Source organism: Notamacropus eugenii, chromosome 2, assembly GCF_028372415.1.
Source record: "Notamacropus eugenii isolate mMacEug1 chromosome 2, mMacEug1.pri_v2, whole genome shotgun sequence".
NCBI classification, from domain to species: Eukaryota; Metazoa; Chordata; class Mammalia; order Diprotodontia; family Macropodidae; genus Notamacropus; species Notamacropus eugenii.
Genome location: NC_092873.1, coordinates 220,986,224 through 221,006,375, shown reverse-complemented (window position 1 = coordinate 221,006,375; position 20,152 = coordinate 220,986,224). Strand labels below are relative to the sequence as shown.

Genomic DNA, 20,152 nt, shown 5'->3' with positions numbered 1-20,152 from the left:
ATGTCAGAGGGGGCAAGTCACTATATTAATGGTTCAACTGTAGGAATATCCCTGAAACCTACATGTGTGCAGAGGCAGGGACCGTCATTGCCACCCTCCTCCTGTGCCTCTCAGCCTTGTGGGAGCTTGAATGGTGACATCAAAGCATTGGGCAGGTGGAGAGGACACAGACTGCCATAGCTACACTGCCCTTCAGATATGTTTTTCCTTTAAAACTTCACAAGCTAATGTATTTCTTGAATGGTTCATTTTAGTTGTGGACTCCATATGGGAATTAAATAGTACTGAATTTAGAGTCAGAGACTTGGGTTTGAATTCCATAAGTGATATTTTGGTTCTAAGTGTAATTCTTGGGTAGCATTGCCTTTTTTGCCTAGAAATTAAGGATGGGCAAATATGAAGATTCTTGGCAGGGAAGCTTTTTGATTGTCCTCAGACAATTCATAGTCAGTAAACATTAACTTATTCTATATGCCACATACTGTGCTAAACTTTGAGGATACAGAGAAAGGTCAAAGTCCCCACTCTCTCAAGGAGCTCACAATTGAATAGGCAGAAAACATAGAAACAACTATGTACAAACAAGATATATACAGGTCAAATTGGAGATAATCAACAGAATGAAGGCTTTAGGAATAAGGAATAGTATCCAGAAAGGTTTCCATTAGAAGGTGGGATTTTAGCTGGGACTTGAAGGAAGCCAGGAGGTAGAGGTGAGGAGGAAGATTGTTCCATATGTTAGGGATAGCCATGAAAATGCCCAGAGTCAGGATATGGTGTATCTTGTTTTAGGAACAGTAAGGAGGCCAGTGTCACTGGCTGTAGACTATGTATGCGATTTGGCGTGGGCTAGGGGCTTTCTTAAGGTATAAGAAGACTGGAAAGGTGGGCAGAGGCAGGTTGTGAAAGGCTTTGAATGCCAGACAGGATTTTATATTTGATCTTGGAGGTGATAGAGAGCTCCCTGGAGTTTAATTAATTGGGGGCTGGGGGTAAGCATTATGTAGTTAGACTTTATTATTATGTAGTTATGTATTATTATGTTATGTATTATGTAGTTAGTACTTTAAAAAGATCATTTTGACAGATGAATGGAGGATGTCCTGGAGTTTGGGAGAAACCTGTGGCAGAGAGACCAATTACAAAGCTATTGTAATATTCTAGGCGTGAGGTAATCAAGGTACATCAGGGTGGTGGCAATGTCAAATGAGAGAAGGAGGCATATGGGAGAGATGTTGCAAAAATAAAATCGACAGGCCTTGACACCAGATTGGATGGGAGATTTTTACATACACACACAGACATGTGTATGTATGCTTGTGTGCATGAATAACTAGGTGGTACAGGGGATAGAGCACCAGCTTGGAGTCAGGATGACTTGTCTTCCTGAGTTGATAGCCAGTAGAGGACACTTAACTAGCAGTATGACTCTGGGAAAAGTCACTTAAGCCTGCTTGCATCAGTTTCCTCATCTGTAAAATGAGAAGGGAAATGGCTGACTACTCCAGTATATATACCAAGAAATCTCAAGTGGGGTCACAAAGAGTCAGACGTGACTGGATTGACTGAACAATAAATGTATATATGCATATATGAAATATGTACATATATATTTCTTTAAATGCCCTGTCAAAAAAAATGTAACAAAAATTAACCTCAAATATAATTTGGGCTGTCATTACTTTCATAGATAATGAAACTGAAGTTCAAAAAGGTTAAGTGACTTACTAGGATCACACAGATAATGATGTGATCTTTTTGAGGAAAGGGACTGCTTTTTTCTGTTTTTATTTTGGTACTAAAATCAACAAGGATCTATTACGTGACTGGAATGCCAGGCACTGCTTGGTGCTGAAGATAGAGATAAAAACAAAACGGTTCCTGCTTTCAAGGTGTTTAGATTCAACTGGGGTAAAATAAAAAGGTACATAGAAAATTAAATAGTTTTAAAATAATTTCTAGAAGGTAGGGCATATATGTAATATGAAGGACAGTTTAACAGTAGAACAGCATATCTAGCCTAATGCCTTGGACATCATATGTACTTAATGTTTTGTTTAGTTGAACTGAATAGAAAGTAGGAGAACTGAGATTTTAACCCAGGTCCTTTGATTTCAGGTCCATCCTTTTTTCATTACATCATACTTGCTGTTTTATTGGAGTTGTGGTCTTCAGTAGCATTTATTTAGTGCCCATTATGTGCTAGGTACTAGAAATGAAGCAGTCTTTACTCACAAAGAGCTTACATTCAAACGAGGGAGAAAACAAATATATAATTAAGTATATGCTGCATAAATATAAAGTGAATCTAAATATATACAATATAATTAACCATAAGGTGGTTTTGGAGGGAAGGACTAGCACTTAAGAAGGAATGAGAAAAGGTTTCAGTGTAAAAAGGTGGTGCATCAACTGAGTCTTAAAGGAAGAGAAGGCCTCTTTTTGAGGAGGAGGCAAGGAAGGAGTGCTTGCCAAGTATGTGGGAACAGTGCAGGGATAGAATGGGTGGATATTTTTTGTTAGGATTATAGAAAAAGCCAATATGACTGCATCACAATGTGGAATGGGGTAGTGATTAATGAGCTATGAGGCTGGAAAGAGATTAGGGCCAGGTTGTGAAAGACTTTAAAAGATGTCCCAGTTTAACTGTAGATAGAGGTGATGAGGCCACTGAAATTGACCAGTTGTCACATGGTTACATCCACACGTAAGGAAAATTACTTCAGCAGCTATGTGTAGGATGATCTAGAGTGGTGAGAGACTTGAGGTAAAGTTTTTTTGGTAGTGCCTTGTACATGAGTAGACTGTTTGCCAGGCACTATGCTTCTATGTGCTAGGGACACAAATAGGAAAAAGAAAGATAGTCTGTGTTCTCCAGAGTCTACCCCTCACAAAAGGAGGCTTGAAAAGTGGGATGAGGGAGAAGGTACCTGGTGAAGGATCATGAAGAAGTCCGAAGAAATGCATCTTGGTGGGAAAGTTAGAGATGTCACACTCTTTAAGTGGAGTTTAGGGGAGGAACACATCACTCTACCCTCCATTCAGAGGACAGTAGTGAAATGTAAATATCAAGGATGATGAAATTCTGGGGTCATGATGGAGGAGTTCAAAGGACTACAACCAGGTGGAGAATGAATGAGTGTCGGAGAGAGAAGGAAAAGGACCTAGAATATAACCTTGAGGAACTCCCACAGGTAGAGGGTGATATTTGCATGTGTGTGTATTGATACGTATATACTTATGTCTGTGTGCATATGCATGTACATGTATATAAATAAATATAAATGTTTATTGACATGTGAACAGCTTTCAAAGGAGATTGAGTAGTGGTTAGATAGATAGGAAGACAATCAGAGAAGAATCAGTATTATAAAAACCCAAAGAGAAAGAGGGTTCTAGGAGAAGAGAGTAGTTAACAGTGTCAAATGCACCAGGTAGGTAAAGAAGAATGAGCATTGGAAAAAAATAGATATAACAGTTAAGAGATCACAGTTGAGTGAGTTTAGAAGCCAGAGAGTAAAGGATTGAAGAGTGAGAGAACAAGAAGTAGAGGTTAGCAAGTGTAAGCATTTTTTTCTAAGAGTTTGTCTAAAAAAGGGAGAAGAGATAATGATACTTTAAGGAAATAGTAGGGTCTAGAAGATTTTTTAAGGATTGGGGAGATAGATATAGTTGAAGGAAATAGATAAGGAATCATAAGATAGGGAGAGGTAGAAGGTTAGAGTTGAGTGGGGATGATAGAGTGGAAGTGTGCTAGTGTAGATTGGTTCAGATGGAATCAAGGTACATTAGAGGGGTTAGCCTTGACAAGAAGGAAAAGAGGAAAAAATGACACTGGTTTTGAGATGAAATGAGAGTAGAGAGAAGTTGTATTGAATGGCCTCAATTTTTTCTGGAAAGTTAAACTCAGTATCTTTAGTATAAAAGGGGAAAGGGGGAGGTGTGGGAGTTTTGAGGAGAGAGAAAAGTATAGAATAGCTTTTGTGGGAAGTGAGGTAGGGACTGTTAAGAAACAAATTGACTGTCTTGCTTCAGGGAGGGCCCCATTGATGTTGGCTAACATGAATTTTTTAAGTATCTAGTTAGCACTGTTACAAGATTTCTTCTAGCTGCTTTTAGCCACTAATCAGTAGGAGTAGAGGAGGCAGATGGTGGAAAGGCTAAAGTTTGGCAAGAAATGGGCAACAATAAGTCAAGGAGACAGAAAGTAGTGTAGAACTGAAATGGTTAACTGTTGGATTGAGTGTAAAGTAAAAAGTCAAAGTCCTCAGGTTAGAGGGGAAAGGGGAAAGTGAGATTTCAAATCTTTCTGTAGGAAGTATGTTAAGGAATCAGTTAGGGAAGAATAACAGTATAACTTTGCTAAAATGAAACCCCAGTTATGGTCAGGTAGGGGAATGTCAGTTTCTAATTAGGGAAGTAGAGTAATTATTGAGTAATTGTGAAACCTAGCGTAGGACTATCCCTATGTATGGTTGAAGTGGAGTAAAGGAGTACCTCTTTGGATTTATGTAATTATGTCATATATGATGTCTGTTTTTATTATACCAAGATGATCATAATTAATTTTTTTAATTTATAAGAATTACTTGAACAAAAAAAAGCTTTTGAATAAAAACTGACTTTTTTCTTTGTTCCAAATCTTTGATACCTATTAATCTTTTTATTGATAATATAGCTTAATTTATCCTTTCTCTTCCCTTGCTTTGCATCTCTATTTGGGCCATCTCAGCTTTGAAGTTGTGAATCTAGAAGTTGAGTTTTTAGTTCTCTAGAACTAGGTGTATTTTATTAATTTATTTTTATTATTTATATTAACATCTCAAAGGCCTGCTCTGAGGTCATTATCTTAAGATTAAGCTAGATGCAAATGATGCTTGTACTTTGATATCCTTCTGTCTCCCTGCCATGAATTTTTAGAGTGAATTTATAAAACCTCAACAGGTTTTAGGGAGTTTTTTTCAATCTTACAGGGAAAGTATAAAGGTTTAGCACTGGCTCTTTAAGGGAGCCATATCTCACTACATTTTAAATATAACTATCCAATTGACCCTCTCAACCACACCATTCTTAAAATGAAAAGATAGGGTAAAAGAAATGTTTTAAATCCACTTAATTTCTTCCAGGGTATAAGTTAATTTTGGCTGTTAGATCTAGGTCCAGTGTTAATGTACCATAGTCTATCCCTGACTAAGTTTGCAGTGGAGTACCACGTAGGGATTCCTAGAGAGGTAGGTGTTCTCTTCGTTTGGTAATGATATTCACAAAGCCTGATTGGACTGCGTCCTTTTGAGTGAGGCGAGAAGGTTTGGCTTTGGAGATAAGTGTTAACTGTCACTGCCCCACAGTGAATAAAATCCTCCCTCACACCAACCATCATTTGAGTGTTTCTGTCATTTGACAGCATGGTGCCAAAGCCATGTGTTTTAAAAATAGCAAGAGTGTTAGAGACTGCTGAATTTTGGGTAAATCTGTATCTGGAATAGAGAAGCACTACTGCTAGACATTGTAATTTTAGAGTACAAGAACCTAACAGGCAGTCATTGATGTCTCCCTTTTGACAACTGATATTTTGCATTTGGAATGTCCAGAACTGGCAAAGGAAAGGGTCAGAATAGCAAGTACTGTTTCAGCATCTGACCCATTAGTGGCAGAGAGAATGTATAGTAACATTTCTTATAGGGACTTTTGGGGGATGGGAACCGGGCAAGGAGTCTGTTATTCAGATTCAAATTTAGTCTAAGGTACTACTGCTAGTTTATGAGAGAATTGTTGGTGCAGGACACTATTAGGTGTAATAGTGTCAGGTCTGAAACTGTACTTATAAAATAGTGAATCTCAAAATAATCTGTACTGGTTAAAAAGTACATCAATCAAGCTGAGAATATTAGGTATATACTATGTGAAAGTAAATGTATCCTAGCCATTGTGATTGATTAAAAAAAAATTGCTAATTGATTAAAAAAAACTACTGGGAAAATTGGACAGCAGGATGGAAGAAATTGAATTTGGATCAACATCTCACCACATAGTACCAAGATAAGCTCTAAATAGGTATATGACCTAGATATGAAAGGTCACATAAAAAAGAGAAACATGGGGAAAAAGAAATTGCCCATCAAATCTATAGATAGAAGAAAAGTTAATGACCAAAAAGAAGTTAAAGTGGATAATTTTGATTGCATAAAATTTTAGAAGTTTTTACCTAAATCTAGTGAAGTGAAGTTTAAAAGGAAAATTCCAGGAAAAAAATCTTTGCAGCAGGTTTCTCTGACAAAGGTCTAATTTCCAAGATAGTTAAGGAATTAAAATGTTTTTTAAAAAGAGCCTTTCCTAATTGATACATAGTTTGAAGAGAATGAGCAGGCAGTTTTTAAAGGATGAAATCTAAGCTATTAACAACATGAAAAGAAATGCTTCAAGTAAATCATAATTAGGAAAATAAAAATTAAAACGTTTTTGAGATTCTACTTCATCAGATTAGCAAAGATGGCAATAAAGGAAAATGTTAAGTGTTACAGAGTTTGTGCGATAGCAGGCACATTGATATACTGTTGGTGGACCTGTGAATGAGTACAGCCATTCTGGAAGGCAGTTTGGAATTATGCATGGAAAGTTACTAACCAGTGCCTGTCTTTGACCCAGCTGTAATACTGCTAGATCTATACCCTAAAGACATCAAAGAAAGGGGAAAAGATCTGGGAGGGGAAGATCCTTGAGGTTTCTGGCTAAAATAGAAACAGTTACTGTTTGGGTTCCTTCTGAGCCAATCAGGGCCCAAATAATGACTCAGTAGGGGCTTGGTCTGGGACCTGTTATTAGCCAATCAATGAGAACTAGAGTAATTTGGAGAACCAGAGTGTGTTGGGATTAAGGCTCGTCTTTAAGAGAAAAGGAAAGAAAAGTTAGAGAGATGAAAAATTTACATTTTCTTTGAGGTATGATACCCTATGTAATACTAAAATATTAGAGACATAGGAAGAAAGCCAGGGCAGTAAGGAAGGAGGGTCTTTATAGTATGAGGGATTATCCAAAGGGTTAGAAGTAGCAGAGTGATCAGAGGGGATAAACATCAGTTTCTTTATTTGTAAAATGAGAATTGGACTTGTTGGCTTCTAAAATTCCTTCCAGCTCTAAATCTGTGATTCCCTTGTTCCTTGTCCTCTTCGCAGCTCTTTAGCTCTTCAACAGAACTTGAGATGTTCTGTTTTTTTATACACTTGTCTTTTCCTGGCCATTACATTCTCTGCCATACCTTCAATTATCACCTTTGTACAGCTGACCGAAAGTTGTATACCAGGATTTGATGTCTTGTCTGAGCTCCAGACCCACATCTCTTACTTCCTCTAGGACAGGAGTTCTTCAGACATGTGCCTTGGATGAGGGAGAAAAAAATCTTTATTTTCAGTCACTCATTTATATTAAGCTATTAGTATATATTAAGCTATTAGTGTGTGCCAGGCACTGTGTTAAGTACTGGGTATACAAAGTAAGAAACAATATTTCCTGCTCTCTAACTTCTTACTGAAATTTATAACTTTTTTTCAATTACTTAAAAACATTATTCTTAGAGGAGTAGACCCATAGGCTTTATCAGACTGCCAGACAGATCTATGACAAAAAAAGATAAAGAATCCTTGCTATAGGATGTCTCTACCCATAAATTCCATTAGCACTTTGAGTGCAACACATCCTAAACTGAGCTTTTTTTTCCCCTAAAGCTGTCCTTCTTTCTGATGTTACTATTTCTTTCAGTCTCCCATGTTTTAAAACTTGCTACACTTCATCTCTCATAGCTAGTCAGTAACAAGTTCTGCCTCATCTCTATTCCCAGTATCCCTCCTAGTACAGAATCTCAGTATCACTTTCCTGAGCAATTTAATTTTTTACATGAATTCCCCCCTCCCTCTTCCAGTCTATCTTTCATACTGCTGTCAAGTTAGTTTTCCTTGTCTATGTGATGTTTTGCTCAACAATCTTGGATCCCTGTTGTCTGTTAAGTAAAGGTAAGATAAGATGCCTTTCCATTTGAAAAAATTCAAGGTACTCCACATTCTGGGGATGTGGTAACTTTACCTTCTTATGCCACTCCCTCCCACGTGCTGTGCTCTTGCCACATGCTATGCTCTAGCTCAAGTGAATGACAGTTCCTAGAATATATCTATTTTTGACAGACTTGATAACCTTTGCTCCCAATGTTCCAGGATCATCTTTTACCCTTTTTTCATTTGACCATCTCAAATGACATCTGTAGAGGCCTTTGTACTTCATTTGTACTTGCAGTGTATTATTAGTATTAGTTGTCTGTGTCTATGTATTACTCCCCTATTAGACTATAAACTCTGTGAGCACTTGTTTTAACTTTTTATCTCACGTTGCAGCCTAATACTTTGTACATTTAAGGACTCAGTGCTTGAATTGAATTGATGGAATAGACCTCAAAGATTAATAGAGGAAGAGTAAAAACAGGTCACAGGCTATAGAACAAGGAGTCCAGGGATAATCCTTAAGATTTGGAAACTGATAAATACCGGTGACAGAAATGGGGAAGTCTGAATGGGCAGCCCATTCTTGGGGAAAAAAAAAGAGTATGATTTAAGAATGTGTTAGTTTTGTGCTAATAGTCTTCCACATGATAACAAAGTGTTTACCAGCCAGTAGAATACATGTGTAAATGAAAGTTCATTAGAGAATGATTTTTATACTTGTGAGTCACCTATGTAGTTCAAATCATCAAGCCAGGATATTGGATAGATGCTCCTTTCTTGACTTCATTACCATCACACTTTCTTGGTTTGAAGGTTTCTCAAGAGAGAGTTTTAGATTAAGAATCAGAGTGAAGGACCAGACATATGCCCAAGTTTAGGGGATAGAAATAGGATAGGAACAGAATAAGATAGGAAGAAGAAGTGGAGCCATTTAATGATAAAGAGGAGAAGTTATTACAGTCATAAAGTGGCATAGCCAGCAGGGAACATAAAGAAACAGTCTAACCATAAGATTAAAAGTCCATTCCATTTTACAGTTGGGTGGTGATTGGTGATTTTTGGATAAAGTAGATTCAATAGAGTAAATAGACTACTGAAATTTGTTTATTTTCAATAGATCAAATGAGAAAATGTGTACTTTGCAAACCTTGAAGCACTGTGTGATTATTACTTGCTGATGATGGTGATGATGATGATGCTAGAGATGGGAAAAACCATTTGAAAAGGGTTACAGAGTGTGAGTGGGCAATGAGAAAACCAAGGCAGCATCAGTGTGGATTTAGGGCCTTGCATTCAACAGTGAATGTATGGGAATATATGAGATAATATTCTAAAACCAACTATAAATGACTTCTTGATGATTTGATTGTTCAGTATAATTTATTTCTTCTCATATTACTATATGTAATTGATGCATCAGCATCTATAATTTTTAACTAACTCTTTCTCCCCAGTAAGGAAATTTAAGGTAGCTTTTAGGAACTATTTATTTATAATATCATGTTCTTTTTATATTATAGCTGCTCAATTTATTTACTCAAGACGTGATAAACCACCATCATTTGTTGAGCCAGTAGAAGAATCTGACTATGAAGATACAAAAGAACCTACTAACTCTATTTCTAATCACCAGCTTAGTGGGATTGATCAAGGTACAGTTAAAAAATACCAAAACTTGTTTCTCTGTTATTCTGAACTTATTTTCTTATACCATTATAATCACAGGTTTAGTCCAAAAGAAAAAAAACAAGTTTTTTTGTTGTTGTTGACAAAAATCTTATTTCTAAGAAGTGATAGATTTCAACCGTACTAAATAGTATTACAAACTGTATAGAAATGTAGATGTTAATTTGGAAAGTTCAGGGCTATTTTGTGACACTATATAATGTGTTTTTGACCACTGTTATTTGCCATAGCTCGTCTTTATTCTTGCCTTGATCACATGAGAGAGGTGCTTGGAGATGATGTCCCAGATCAAAAAATGATTGAAGCAGTGCTGCAAAACAAATTTGATGTGGAGAAGGCTTTAGCTATGGTGCTTGAGCAAGATAAAAAGCAGACCATAGGAAAGGCATCAAAAGGTATGCTATTAATTTTTTAAAACCCATTTTTGCTTTTAATGACTTAATGTTTGACAAAAGTTTGCATGTATCTAACTTTTGATTATTTATATATTGACTACCCAATTGATGGATTACCTAGGCTGTTTCATGTATTTAGTTGTCTACCTTTGGGCTCATATACTGCTTGTTTTCATATCTTGCTTGGGGAAATCAAATCAAATACAAACTAGTAAGTTTCTTGTCAGTAGTGTACATAAAAAAATTGATAATGTAGGAAGAAGAAGTTAATGGCAAAAGCAAAACTGGGACTGACCTGTTTTTTGTTTTTATCATTTCCTGGAAAATCATATATAAGGGGGAACCGATATCTAATCAGTATTTCAAATTGTAAAGAAAAAGCCAAACTTCAGTTTCCGTTTATAGAAAATTAGAGTTAACTTTAAACTTATAACTAAAACAAGAAGTATTATATGATGCATATCATAGTGCTGTTTACTTAATATATTTGGGCCTTTATTTTTGTCTTTGTATCAGGCTTTTCTCATATTTATTTGAGCTTTCTTGTAGCTAGTGTCCTGTATACGTGAAAGGTCTGACTCAGGTTAAAGCAGAGTTGTTGGTGATGAAGCTGTTTTTATTTGTGCACAGTTGACTAATCATTATGGGATTTGTATCTCTTACCACGATCTCCTTAGCAGTATTTTCTGAGTTAGTTAGCTTAGACTAAAATAGTTGAGGCAGGTTTTTTTTCTTAGGTGCTTGCATATGTTTAAAGGTTGGGTCTTAGAATCTTTTTTTGACTCTTTTTGAAGTTTGAATTTGAGTAACCAGTGATCTGTAAAACCTTATTAAGAGTTTATTAATTCAGGAATTATAATTTGGACAAAGGCTAGATTGAAGGCCACTATAGGGAAATAATAAAAAAAATATTGAGAGGGAATGTTTACTTAAAAATTACCCATTTTGTAAAAATAATTGGGATACTAATAAATCCTCTCTTCATTATAGTACGTTTTAAGATACAATACATACAGCATATTATTACCTTAGGTAATTACTGTATATACTCAAAAGTAATAAAACCGCAGTTTAAAAAGATTCTTTAATTTAAATTCTGCTTGAATTGAGATTTATTGCACCCTTAGTAATTCATGTTAGGTTTTATTTGCAACACATATGTGCTGCTGAATAAGACAAACTTAAAAAAAAACAACCAGTATTTACAAAAAAATTCTTGGAGGTAAACTATTTCCTGTATTGATAGCTATGTTTTTCAAGTGAAGTAAAATTTTCAATTGCAAAAGGGAGACAAAAAATGTCTTGAAATATCCTTCAGAATGTTTCTTAAATAATAACTATGCACCTTTTTATTCATGTCTCAGTTCTTTAAAGAAACATTTAGTAATTAAATGCCTCGTTTCATGTTTTCTTTTGGTTGCTGTGACTGTCTTCTCCATATGTGGAACTTTTTTTTTCTGGAACCATTTACCTGAAAATTACTGGCTTATTGTAAGGTAAGGAGTCTTATTTTGTTCATCTGAAGTATCAACTGATAATATTCGAAGCTTTTTTCCTTCATCAGTAAACCACTCAGGGTGCAGTAGTACCCCTTTTGAATTTTGTGACTCAGTACCTAAAGATGGATTATCTTGTAATTCTTCAACTACATTGAGTCACCGTGTACTACATAAAAAAAAGAAACTTGACAGGCCTCACAGTGATAAGAAACTAGAATCATGTAAGTCATCAAAAGAGCTGTCATTAGCTGACCTAATTAATGATATGCCACGTGATTCATTTTGTGAATCTCTTAACAGTCAGCCAACAGTTAAATTTTCATCTAGAAGTGACCTTGAAAGTCTGATTTCAAATAGTGTAGATGGTAAGTTGTTGGTAGCTGATTCATCTGAGTCTTCCTCCTTGGATGATTCTGAGTACAAGGGAGGACCAGATTTGAAAGCATTAATACAGACAAAAAGATCTGATAGTTCTTTGTCCTTTGAAAGTAGTTTACTACCCAGTGTTCAAAACATTCCAGTGCAGAACAACTTGGGAAGTATTGGTAGTTCTTTTTACTTAACTAACACATTAGAAAACATGACCCTTGATAACAATATAAGTCACCTTCAGAATAAAAAGGCAGACTTATCTGGAAGTTTTCTTTCAGCTCAACAATGTTCCAAGAAACATAATTTAGAAAAGGACTGGGTACAGTTTTCCAAATGTGAAAGTCCATCTCTTACTGAACTATTTCAAGAACACAAAGAAAATAATCCAAGCCATTATTTTTCCTTATCTGATCTTTGTAACCAATCTTCTGCCAGTTTTACAGATAAGAGTTTGGGATCCACACCATTGTCACAAATAACTCAATATCAGTCTTCGACTGGAATACCAGAATTAACCGGATCTCTATCATCTTTGGCATTTTCTAAGACTTCTCCTACTAGAGATCTTGAAAATTTGTCCCTTTCTGATTTAATTGCAGAATCTATTAGTGAAGTGGATAAATCTCAAATTAAAAAAGATCCTTCTATGTTGGATTTGCCTGAAATAAAATCTTCTGCAGTAGATTCAAATATTGATCTAAGTGTCCTTATAAGAACCCCACAGATTTTTCCAAAGCCTGTAGAAAACCAGTCAAATATCTTAATACCGGGAGCTAAAGTTTCAAGTTCTAAGCTAGTGAAAAATTCTAGTTTCTCCAGAGAGAATAAGAAAAGCAAGAAAGGCTATATTGCTAGGAAGCCAGCTTTTTCACTTTCTTGGACCAAAGCCCTTGCTGCTAGACCTTCAGCTTTTGCTTCAACACTGTGTCTTCGATATCCACCGAAAACCTGCAAGAGACACACCTTTGACCTCTATAAGACTTTTCTTTACAGTAGACAAGTTCAAGAAGTAAAGGACAAAGAAATAGGTCCTCTCAAAGTAATAACACCATTTGACTTCAAATCCGCGTCCCCTGATGATATTGTGAAGGCTAATCAAAAGAAAGCTTTTACTAGAGAATAGTGTAAAAGAGAAGGAGAATTCGACAGCTCTTGCAGAGCCTTTTCTTTTAAGTCAATTTAAAATCTTTATAGAATCCCTTTATACTTTGGAATTGTAATTAATTTTTATTTCATATTTTAAAAACTTGTATCTGATGGTAACAACTTTAATTCATTTGTATTATTGCACTGAAATTAATCATTTGCTACCCGTCCTCATTAATCATTAATGACATGTTTAATTAACCATCTGAGCCCATAATGTTTACAAATTGTGTATATAGAATTGTTCTGATATCAAACCTCATATAATTTCATTTGAAACTTATTTAGCTAAAAATGTTTTTTTTTCCAGTTTTGAGATGAATAATTGTATTTTATAAAGTTCATTTTTGAATTTGTAAAGATTCTGCTTTTCTACTAAGAAGAATATTCATTACATTTAGCAATAGTTTTGGACTACTAGTTTAATGGATTTTAAAAATTATATATATATATACATATATATGTATATGTATTTACATATATATGTATATACATACATATATTTGGCATAGCATGCCTAGAATATAGTTATAAATAGAATGTTAACCTGTCATTCCAGGTTATACTGTTGGGTATCAGTGTATCAATTTAAATGTATAGTTAAACAATTCTGAAATTTCTAAGCTTTAAAAAAAATACTTTGGGGTTTAAGTAAATCTTTTGCTGCTAAACATAAAATAGAAACCAGGTAGTAGGACCAGTTTTAAAATTTGAAATGTACATTATTAGTCATACAAGTTAATTGTTTACACATTTGTTCTAATTGAACGTTTTCAGACGAAGAACGTAATAATGCTTATTTTCTTTTTTTTTTTGTGGGAGAGGAATGAATAGAGTTATCTTTTTTTCATCAGTTTTACTTTTTTCTTTAGAAAAATGTGCAAAATCTTTCTCTGTTGTTGCTCAACAAGAGCAGGACTTTAGCACAATCAGACCAAATTAAAGCTATTTTAGTCAGAGAATTTGGAGAATGTTTTTCACCTCTTAGAGGAAAATAAATCAGATTTTAACTTAAAATTACAAGAAAAAATGGTGATGCTTATTGGGTAGATTCCAGTTCCTTAAAACCTTCAAAGATTTCCTTCTCTAGGACCTTTTTGTGGTGTGGGAATGAACATTGGGTTTCTTGAAAAACTGTCAGTGGAGTACAAGCTCTGGGAGGTTCAATTAAACTGGAAAGGCTTCCAGTAGCAATATAAGGGTTGTACTATATTTGAAGACAAGCTAAGCTAAATTTGGAAGGATCATCAAGTTTGAGTGCAGGGTAATGAATATCCAGTTAGACTTTTCGCCTGGTAGCTACCTGGAAATACATTTTAATATCAAAAGGTCACCTTTGGGAAACAAACTGACTTTGCATATGAACCGTAGAATTTTGGGGGGGATAAAATAGTTTTTTTGTAGCTGCCATTTAATTTGTTGCTCAGGAGTAGGTCCCAATATTTATTTATAGATTGTATATTTAGTAATGATTTTGAATGTAGTATTATTTTGCTAGAAAAACTTGAAGTTAATATATACTCGTTCTTAAAAACAAATTAACATTTTCATAGTTTGAAGACTGATATATAATGAATAATATTCTTTTCAAGGGTAATTAGGCATTCAGGGTGAGGTCTGTTCTGTTTGGCTTTTCAGAGTTTCATAATTCATTTTTGGTAACTTTAGAATTTTTGAGATGTATTTTGGGGGTCAGTTTTGGAGACCACAAATAATTTTCCTTTTGGACAATGGTTACAGAAAAATGGCAAACTATTTAGTAATTTTGAGTTTTTAAGCCAATATTTTGAATGGGAGTGGGGAGTAAAAGGGTGACAGATGACTCACTATTCTAAATGAAACAGTTTTCAACTTTTGGTATACTGAAAGGTTGTCTATAGATCCGTTTGAAGCTATGGACACATTTTGCCACTGAAACAGTGTTTGAAATAATGGTTAGATTCCTAGACTAGTCTACAAAATCAATTTTACTCATAAGGCATCACCAGCAATTGTGTTATACAATTCTAATATTATTTTTTTCAGTTAAACAGTGTATGCTTAAATAGATTATTGTGGATTGACCCAGAAACATCTACTATTTACAGTTTTGTTTCTATGGAAAAATGCTTTCTATAGCATGAGTTAAAAGCAACAGCCTTGTTTTTTGGCTCCAACATCTCTTCCTGCCAACATACACAGCCAGGCTTGCAGGAACACTAGAATACACACAGTGTTGCAGAGAAAACCTTTCATTCTCTGAACTACCTGGAAAACATATCCAGGTTTGAACTAGTTATTTATGCTTACCAGCTGCTTGCATGTAGGGCTGTGTTTGTACTTTAAAATTCAAGTGATATTGAATATTGATAGTATATTGTGCATATTATAAACCATATACCATTTATTCCCTTGGTAATAAGTTTATAGTCCAGATATGTTACATCATTTTACTTCAGTTCTTCTAGTTCAGACATAAAATTTGAGGTGTGTATAAAGCCATTTTTCTTTCCCTTGTGATAATTTTCAGATTTTTTTTTGAAGGAAGATAGATTTTCTAATTGCCTTTCACACGATTTCTTTTCAAAAGTAAGCCAGTTTAAAAAGTAATTGTCATTTATTATTATATTCTTAAGATTTTTCATATAGAAATTTTATTCCTCTATATTACTTAAGTATATAACCAAAGCCTTCCCTTGGCTTGTTGTTTTGGGTTTTTTTTCCTGAAATGATGCTTACTATTGTAATTGTAGGATATCTTTGCCATCTATGTTCTCTTCCTTATCTTGTATCTTCTAAAATATTGCTTTATTCTATCACCATTTTCTACACGTACTGTCATCATTTTCTACACATTTCTCATACCTTTTGCTTGTCAACTTTGTATTCTTATTCCTGACCTTTTCTTTTTCTCTTCTTAGCTGACTTTTCTGCTTTTGTTTCATTAAGTTTTAGTAGATCGTTGGTTCTTGTAATAATTAAAGGCCACAAGCAGTTAATGTGTATTTTCAAGCAGTGTCTTAAGCTGTTTTCTAGCACTAAATGGTAAGTAATATAGCTTATCATTCTAAGGGAAGCTCTCTCCTGAAATATTTTGTTTTGTATCTGACAGTGGAGAAATATATGATGCTCCTTTGGCAAAAAAAAAAAATCATGAATTTAGTGTTATCCAACTTTCATTGAACCTGAATCAGTATAAAAGTTGTAAATATGAGAAACGGGTATTAAAAAAACTGCATATAGAATAAGAACTGTGAGTCACTTGTCCTTTTATGTTTTTAAATGTCCTCATAATATGAGGGCAGTTGGGATGTTTACGCAAACGTACATTTAGTTTATAGTCATTTTTCTAGCAAGTTAGCTTAGAAATTCCAATTAGCTAACTTTGCTTTCTTGTATTTTGTATGTGGTGAAATGTTTGTGAGGTCTTTTGATACAAATTTCTTTGCTACTTTTCAGATAGCCTATAATTTTTTAAATGTACATATAATTATGTATGGATCAGTTGAACTAATTGTATATTGGAATTTAGATTTTTAGTTTATGAAGTATTTGTTATGTATATAAACTCAACATGTGGACATTTTACAAAAAGTTATGTTGAAAAATGTAATACTAAAGTTTTTTTTATGTAAAGTAAAAAAAAAAATCACAATTTATATGCTGATTTTTAAAAATATAAACCTGAAAATTTCATGGTGGTTTTGAATAATTTTTATTGTAGGTACTGCTTAATGTTTCTGTAAATGAATTAAAAAAACAAAACAAACTGGGCTGTGTAGAATTTCTTACAGAGCCAATAGTCTTTTATAATTTAATCATCTTAAAAGCTTAGGTTTCATGAGAGTACTGGTTTTTATGGTCTGTCTTTTATTTAATCAGAAACCAACTTTGAATATAATTTTAAGTGTGGTTGTAAATAACTTGGTAAATATAAGAAGGTCAGTGGAAGGAAAGTTAACTTGCCCAAGGAGAAATTATTTTATGGGACATATTTCTTATCTCTATAACTTAACTTCATCATTGTCTCTTATCTGTTTAATCACTTCACCTGTTAATCCGTTCACTGTCTTCAAAAGAATAAACGTATTTGTTGTAAATGAAGAGCTTATTGAAAGCAACATATTCTCACATTTAAGACAGTCAGATGAATAAAGAAAAACTGTGGAACCTTAAAAGTATCAATGCATATTTTTCTCATCCTTTGGAAAGTTGTCTTATCCTGGAAACCCTTGAATAAAAAATATAACAACAATATAACAGAGTTTTAAGACAACTTAGACCCTGACCAGGACATATGTATAGCAGCAGGAAAATAGTATTCAAATTCTTGACATCTCTTTCAGTATGTAATTCTCATATAGCTACATAGCTTATTGGGACAGGGCTGAATTGAATCAAGAGGACAGTATTTGGCTCGCTCTTTGTAAGTTTCCCTGGGGTTTTGATTCATTTCAGCACACTCTTATAAAACATTCTATGCAGAGTATCTTGGTAGGGGATAGAAATTTTGCATAAATGTGGGGTCCTAACCCTCATGGAGTTGACACTGTGGTAGGGAAATTCAGCTAATTGGAGTACACAGTAATGCATGAATAGAGGGTTACAAAAATCAAATGCTAATATAAGTTTCGGGGGGAAATTAATGACTAATGAGAAATCAGTGGACTTATTTCTAGGGATACTTTTATGGTTACTATGCTATGTGACTTTGTTAAGAATTGCTTTGGTTTTTAAATTAATACAGAAATGTATAAAATCCTTTTTTCACTTTGATCTCATGGGAAGAGCCTACTCTGTTATAGCTTCTCCTGCCTCATTTTGGATCACAGGCTTTTCCTTGTGAACTCTTTCTTTCCTTCCATTAGGATGTTAAGCTGGATGCATTCAAAGAGAGAGAGCATCAGCCATTTAGAAAGAGCCGCTCCTTCATTTTACAAAGGAAGAAACTAAGGCTGAGAGTGGTGAATTCATGTAGCTAGTACTATTTTGCGTGCTGTTGAGGGAAGGGTCAAAACTTGTGGTGTGGTATAGTATAAAAATGCTGGACTTGAAACCCATGTCTCACAGTTATTCGTTATGTGGCCTTAAACTTGCTGAGGCTGTTTCCTCATTTGGAAAATGGGGTTGATAACAATACTTGTAGTATAAGGTTTATAGGATTTTTGTGAAGATTAAGTAAGATAATGTATGTAAAATACCTTATTAACTTTAAAGAGTTGTATAAATGTTAGCTGTCATTAATATTTCATCATTTTTATTGAGACAGGAAGATGTAGGCTCAAGTCCTACCTCTGACATAGACTGACTGAGGTTGTAATTTGCAGAACAGTTGCTGATCTGCATTGGTATAGTTTTCTCGCTATAACAATCAAAATGCAGGTCTGGATCAAATGTATATTGATGATATTTTGAAATCTTGCCTGTAGTACATTAATACTTTGTCTTGGCTTCAGTTGGGATTCACTCACATTTAACTTAGTTATTGGAGTCCTGGGAGTAAATGAGATCTTCAGAGGGAGGGTTTAGAGAAGGGACTATATAACCCAGGTAATTCAACAGAAATAAAAGTCCACTATATACTAGACTATTCATAGCAGCCTGCTTTGTGGTGACAAAGGCTAGAAACAAAGTGGGCAGCCTCGAAATGACTGAGAAAAACAGTGTTGTAGGAATGTTAATGGAACATTGATAATAACAGTAAGAGATAAAGAAAATGAGGAATTAAGACAAACTCAGGAAGGTTTGTGGAAATAGAGTGAAATAAGGAGACCCAAGAGAACAAAATACACAGTGACCACAGTGTAAATTAAAAGACCTGTAAAAAGAAGTCGGACTAACTGAAAATTCAGGGAGCGTCCTAGAGAACAGATAATGAAACAATGTGAGAGGACACTGTACTTGGAGTCTGAACACCTGGGTTCAAATCTTGCCTCACACACATAGTAATCGTGTGATCCTTAATTTCTTCTGTTAAATGAGATGATTGAACTTGATGGCCTCTGAGGCCTTTTCTAGCTCTAAATCTATGCTCCCATATTCCTGAATCCTCCCTTCATGACGGAATGTGTAGGAGAGAATATTACATTCAGTATTGGATGTTTTTTCATAATTTTCTTTGTCACAAGGGAAGATTCAATCTCAGTGGGAAAAGGAATTCAAAATGTGTACAGACAGAAAAAAATTTAAAGAGTAAAAGAGGCCTCTTTATCTCCCTCATATTTTCCCTCATTTTTCCTTTTGGGACCCATCCTCATGGGATCAAGGACATTCTATCAACAGTAGCCTGTCTTTGCTATGTTCAGTTCCATCCTTTCTCCAAATCTTCCCTATCCTGAAGTTTCCAAGTTTTGTGCCCTGAGATGATAATTAGCTGACATCATCAGCTAACCAGTACTAGAAGGTCTCCTTACTGAGAGATACTACATTGTTATTCAGCCCAAAGAAGTGACTGAATAAGGGGAAATTGCAATTGAGTTAGGAGTATAGTAAAGCACTGGAAATATTTTTGACTCTCTGGGGATATGTGTTGCTTTTTTGGCTGATAATTGGGAATGTGCATTCCCTGTAGAATTGTAGGTAGCTGCCTCCTCCATCTCTATGCTGAGCCAGCCTTATACGTGCAGCATTTATGAGGGTCAGCCTGATAGCACTTTGTACAGTGCCTGCCATATATACGGTGCTTAATAAATGTTTGTTCAACTGGTGGAGAGACTCTCAAAAAATCAAGAGAGACTTGGATTTGAATTTTAGCCCTGCCATTTAATAAGTAGTATAATCTTAGGCATCCTCTCAAAGCCTCACCCATCTGGAACCCCTTGTGCCTATCCTTTTGTAGCATGTAGAATATATGCATTTTGAGGGTAGGGCTTTTTTGGTTTTAATTCCCCATCCTAGCACAGTGCCTGGTAGGTTTAATAAACATTTGCGAAAAATAAATTAATAAACAGATATTTGCTTAATTGATTATGTTTTCCTTTTTATAATTAGACTTAAGTAAGTAGTGTAGGAGTTACTTTTTCTGTCGAAGATAGATGGCAGCTAAAATACAATAGTTACATGATCAGTTTTATTTCCAGTTTCTTTT

General features: G+C 34.7%; 1 protein-coding gene across 3 annotated transcripts in view; it reads left to right on the top strand.

Annotated features, from left to right (window-relative positions):
- HBS1L (HBS1 like translational GTPase) overlaps nucleotides 1-20,152 on the top strand; it is a 125,448-nt gene that overhangs the window by 7,282 nt on the left and 98,014 nt on the right. For 2 of the 3 annotated variants that reach the window (XM_072643403.1, XM_072643404.1), the window contains exons 3-4: nucleotides 9,509-9,640; nucleotides 9,905-10,069. In XM_072643403.1, coding sequence (XP_072499504.1) covers nucleotides 9,509-9,640; nucleotides 9,905-10,069 — 297 coding nt within the window. Of the gene's footprint in view, nucleotides 1-9,508; nucleotides 9,641-9,904; nucleotides 10,070-11,570; nucleotides 13,447-20,152 lie in introns of those variants that run through there. The other variant, XM_072643405.1, reaches the window with a different exon arrangement.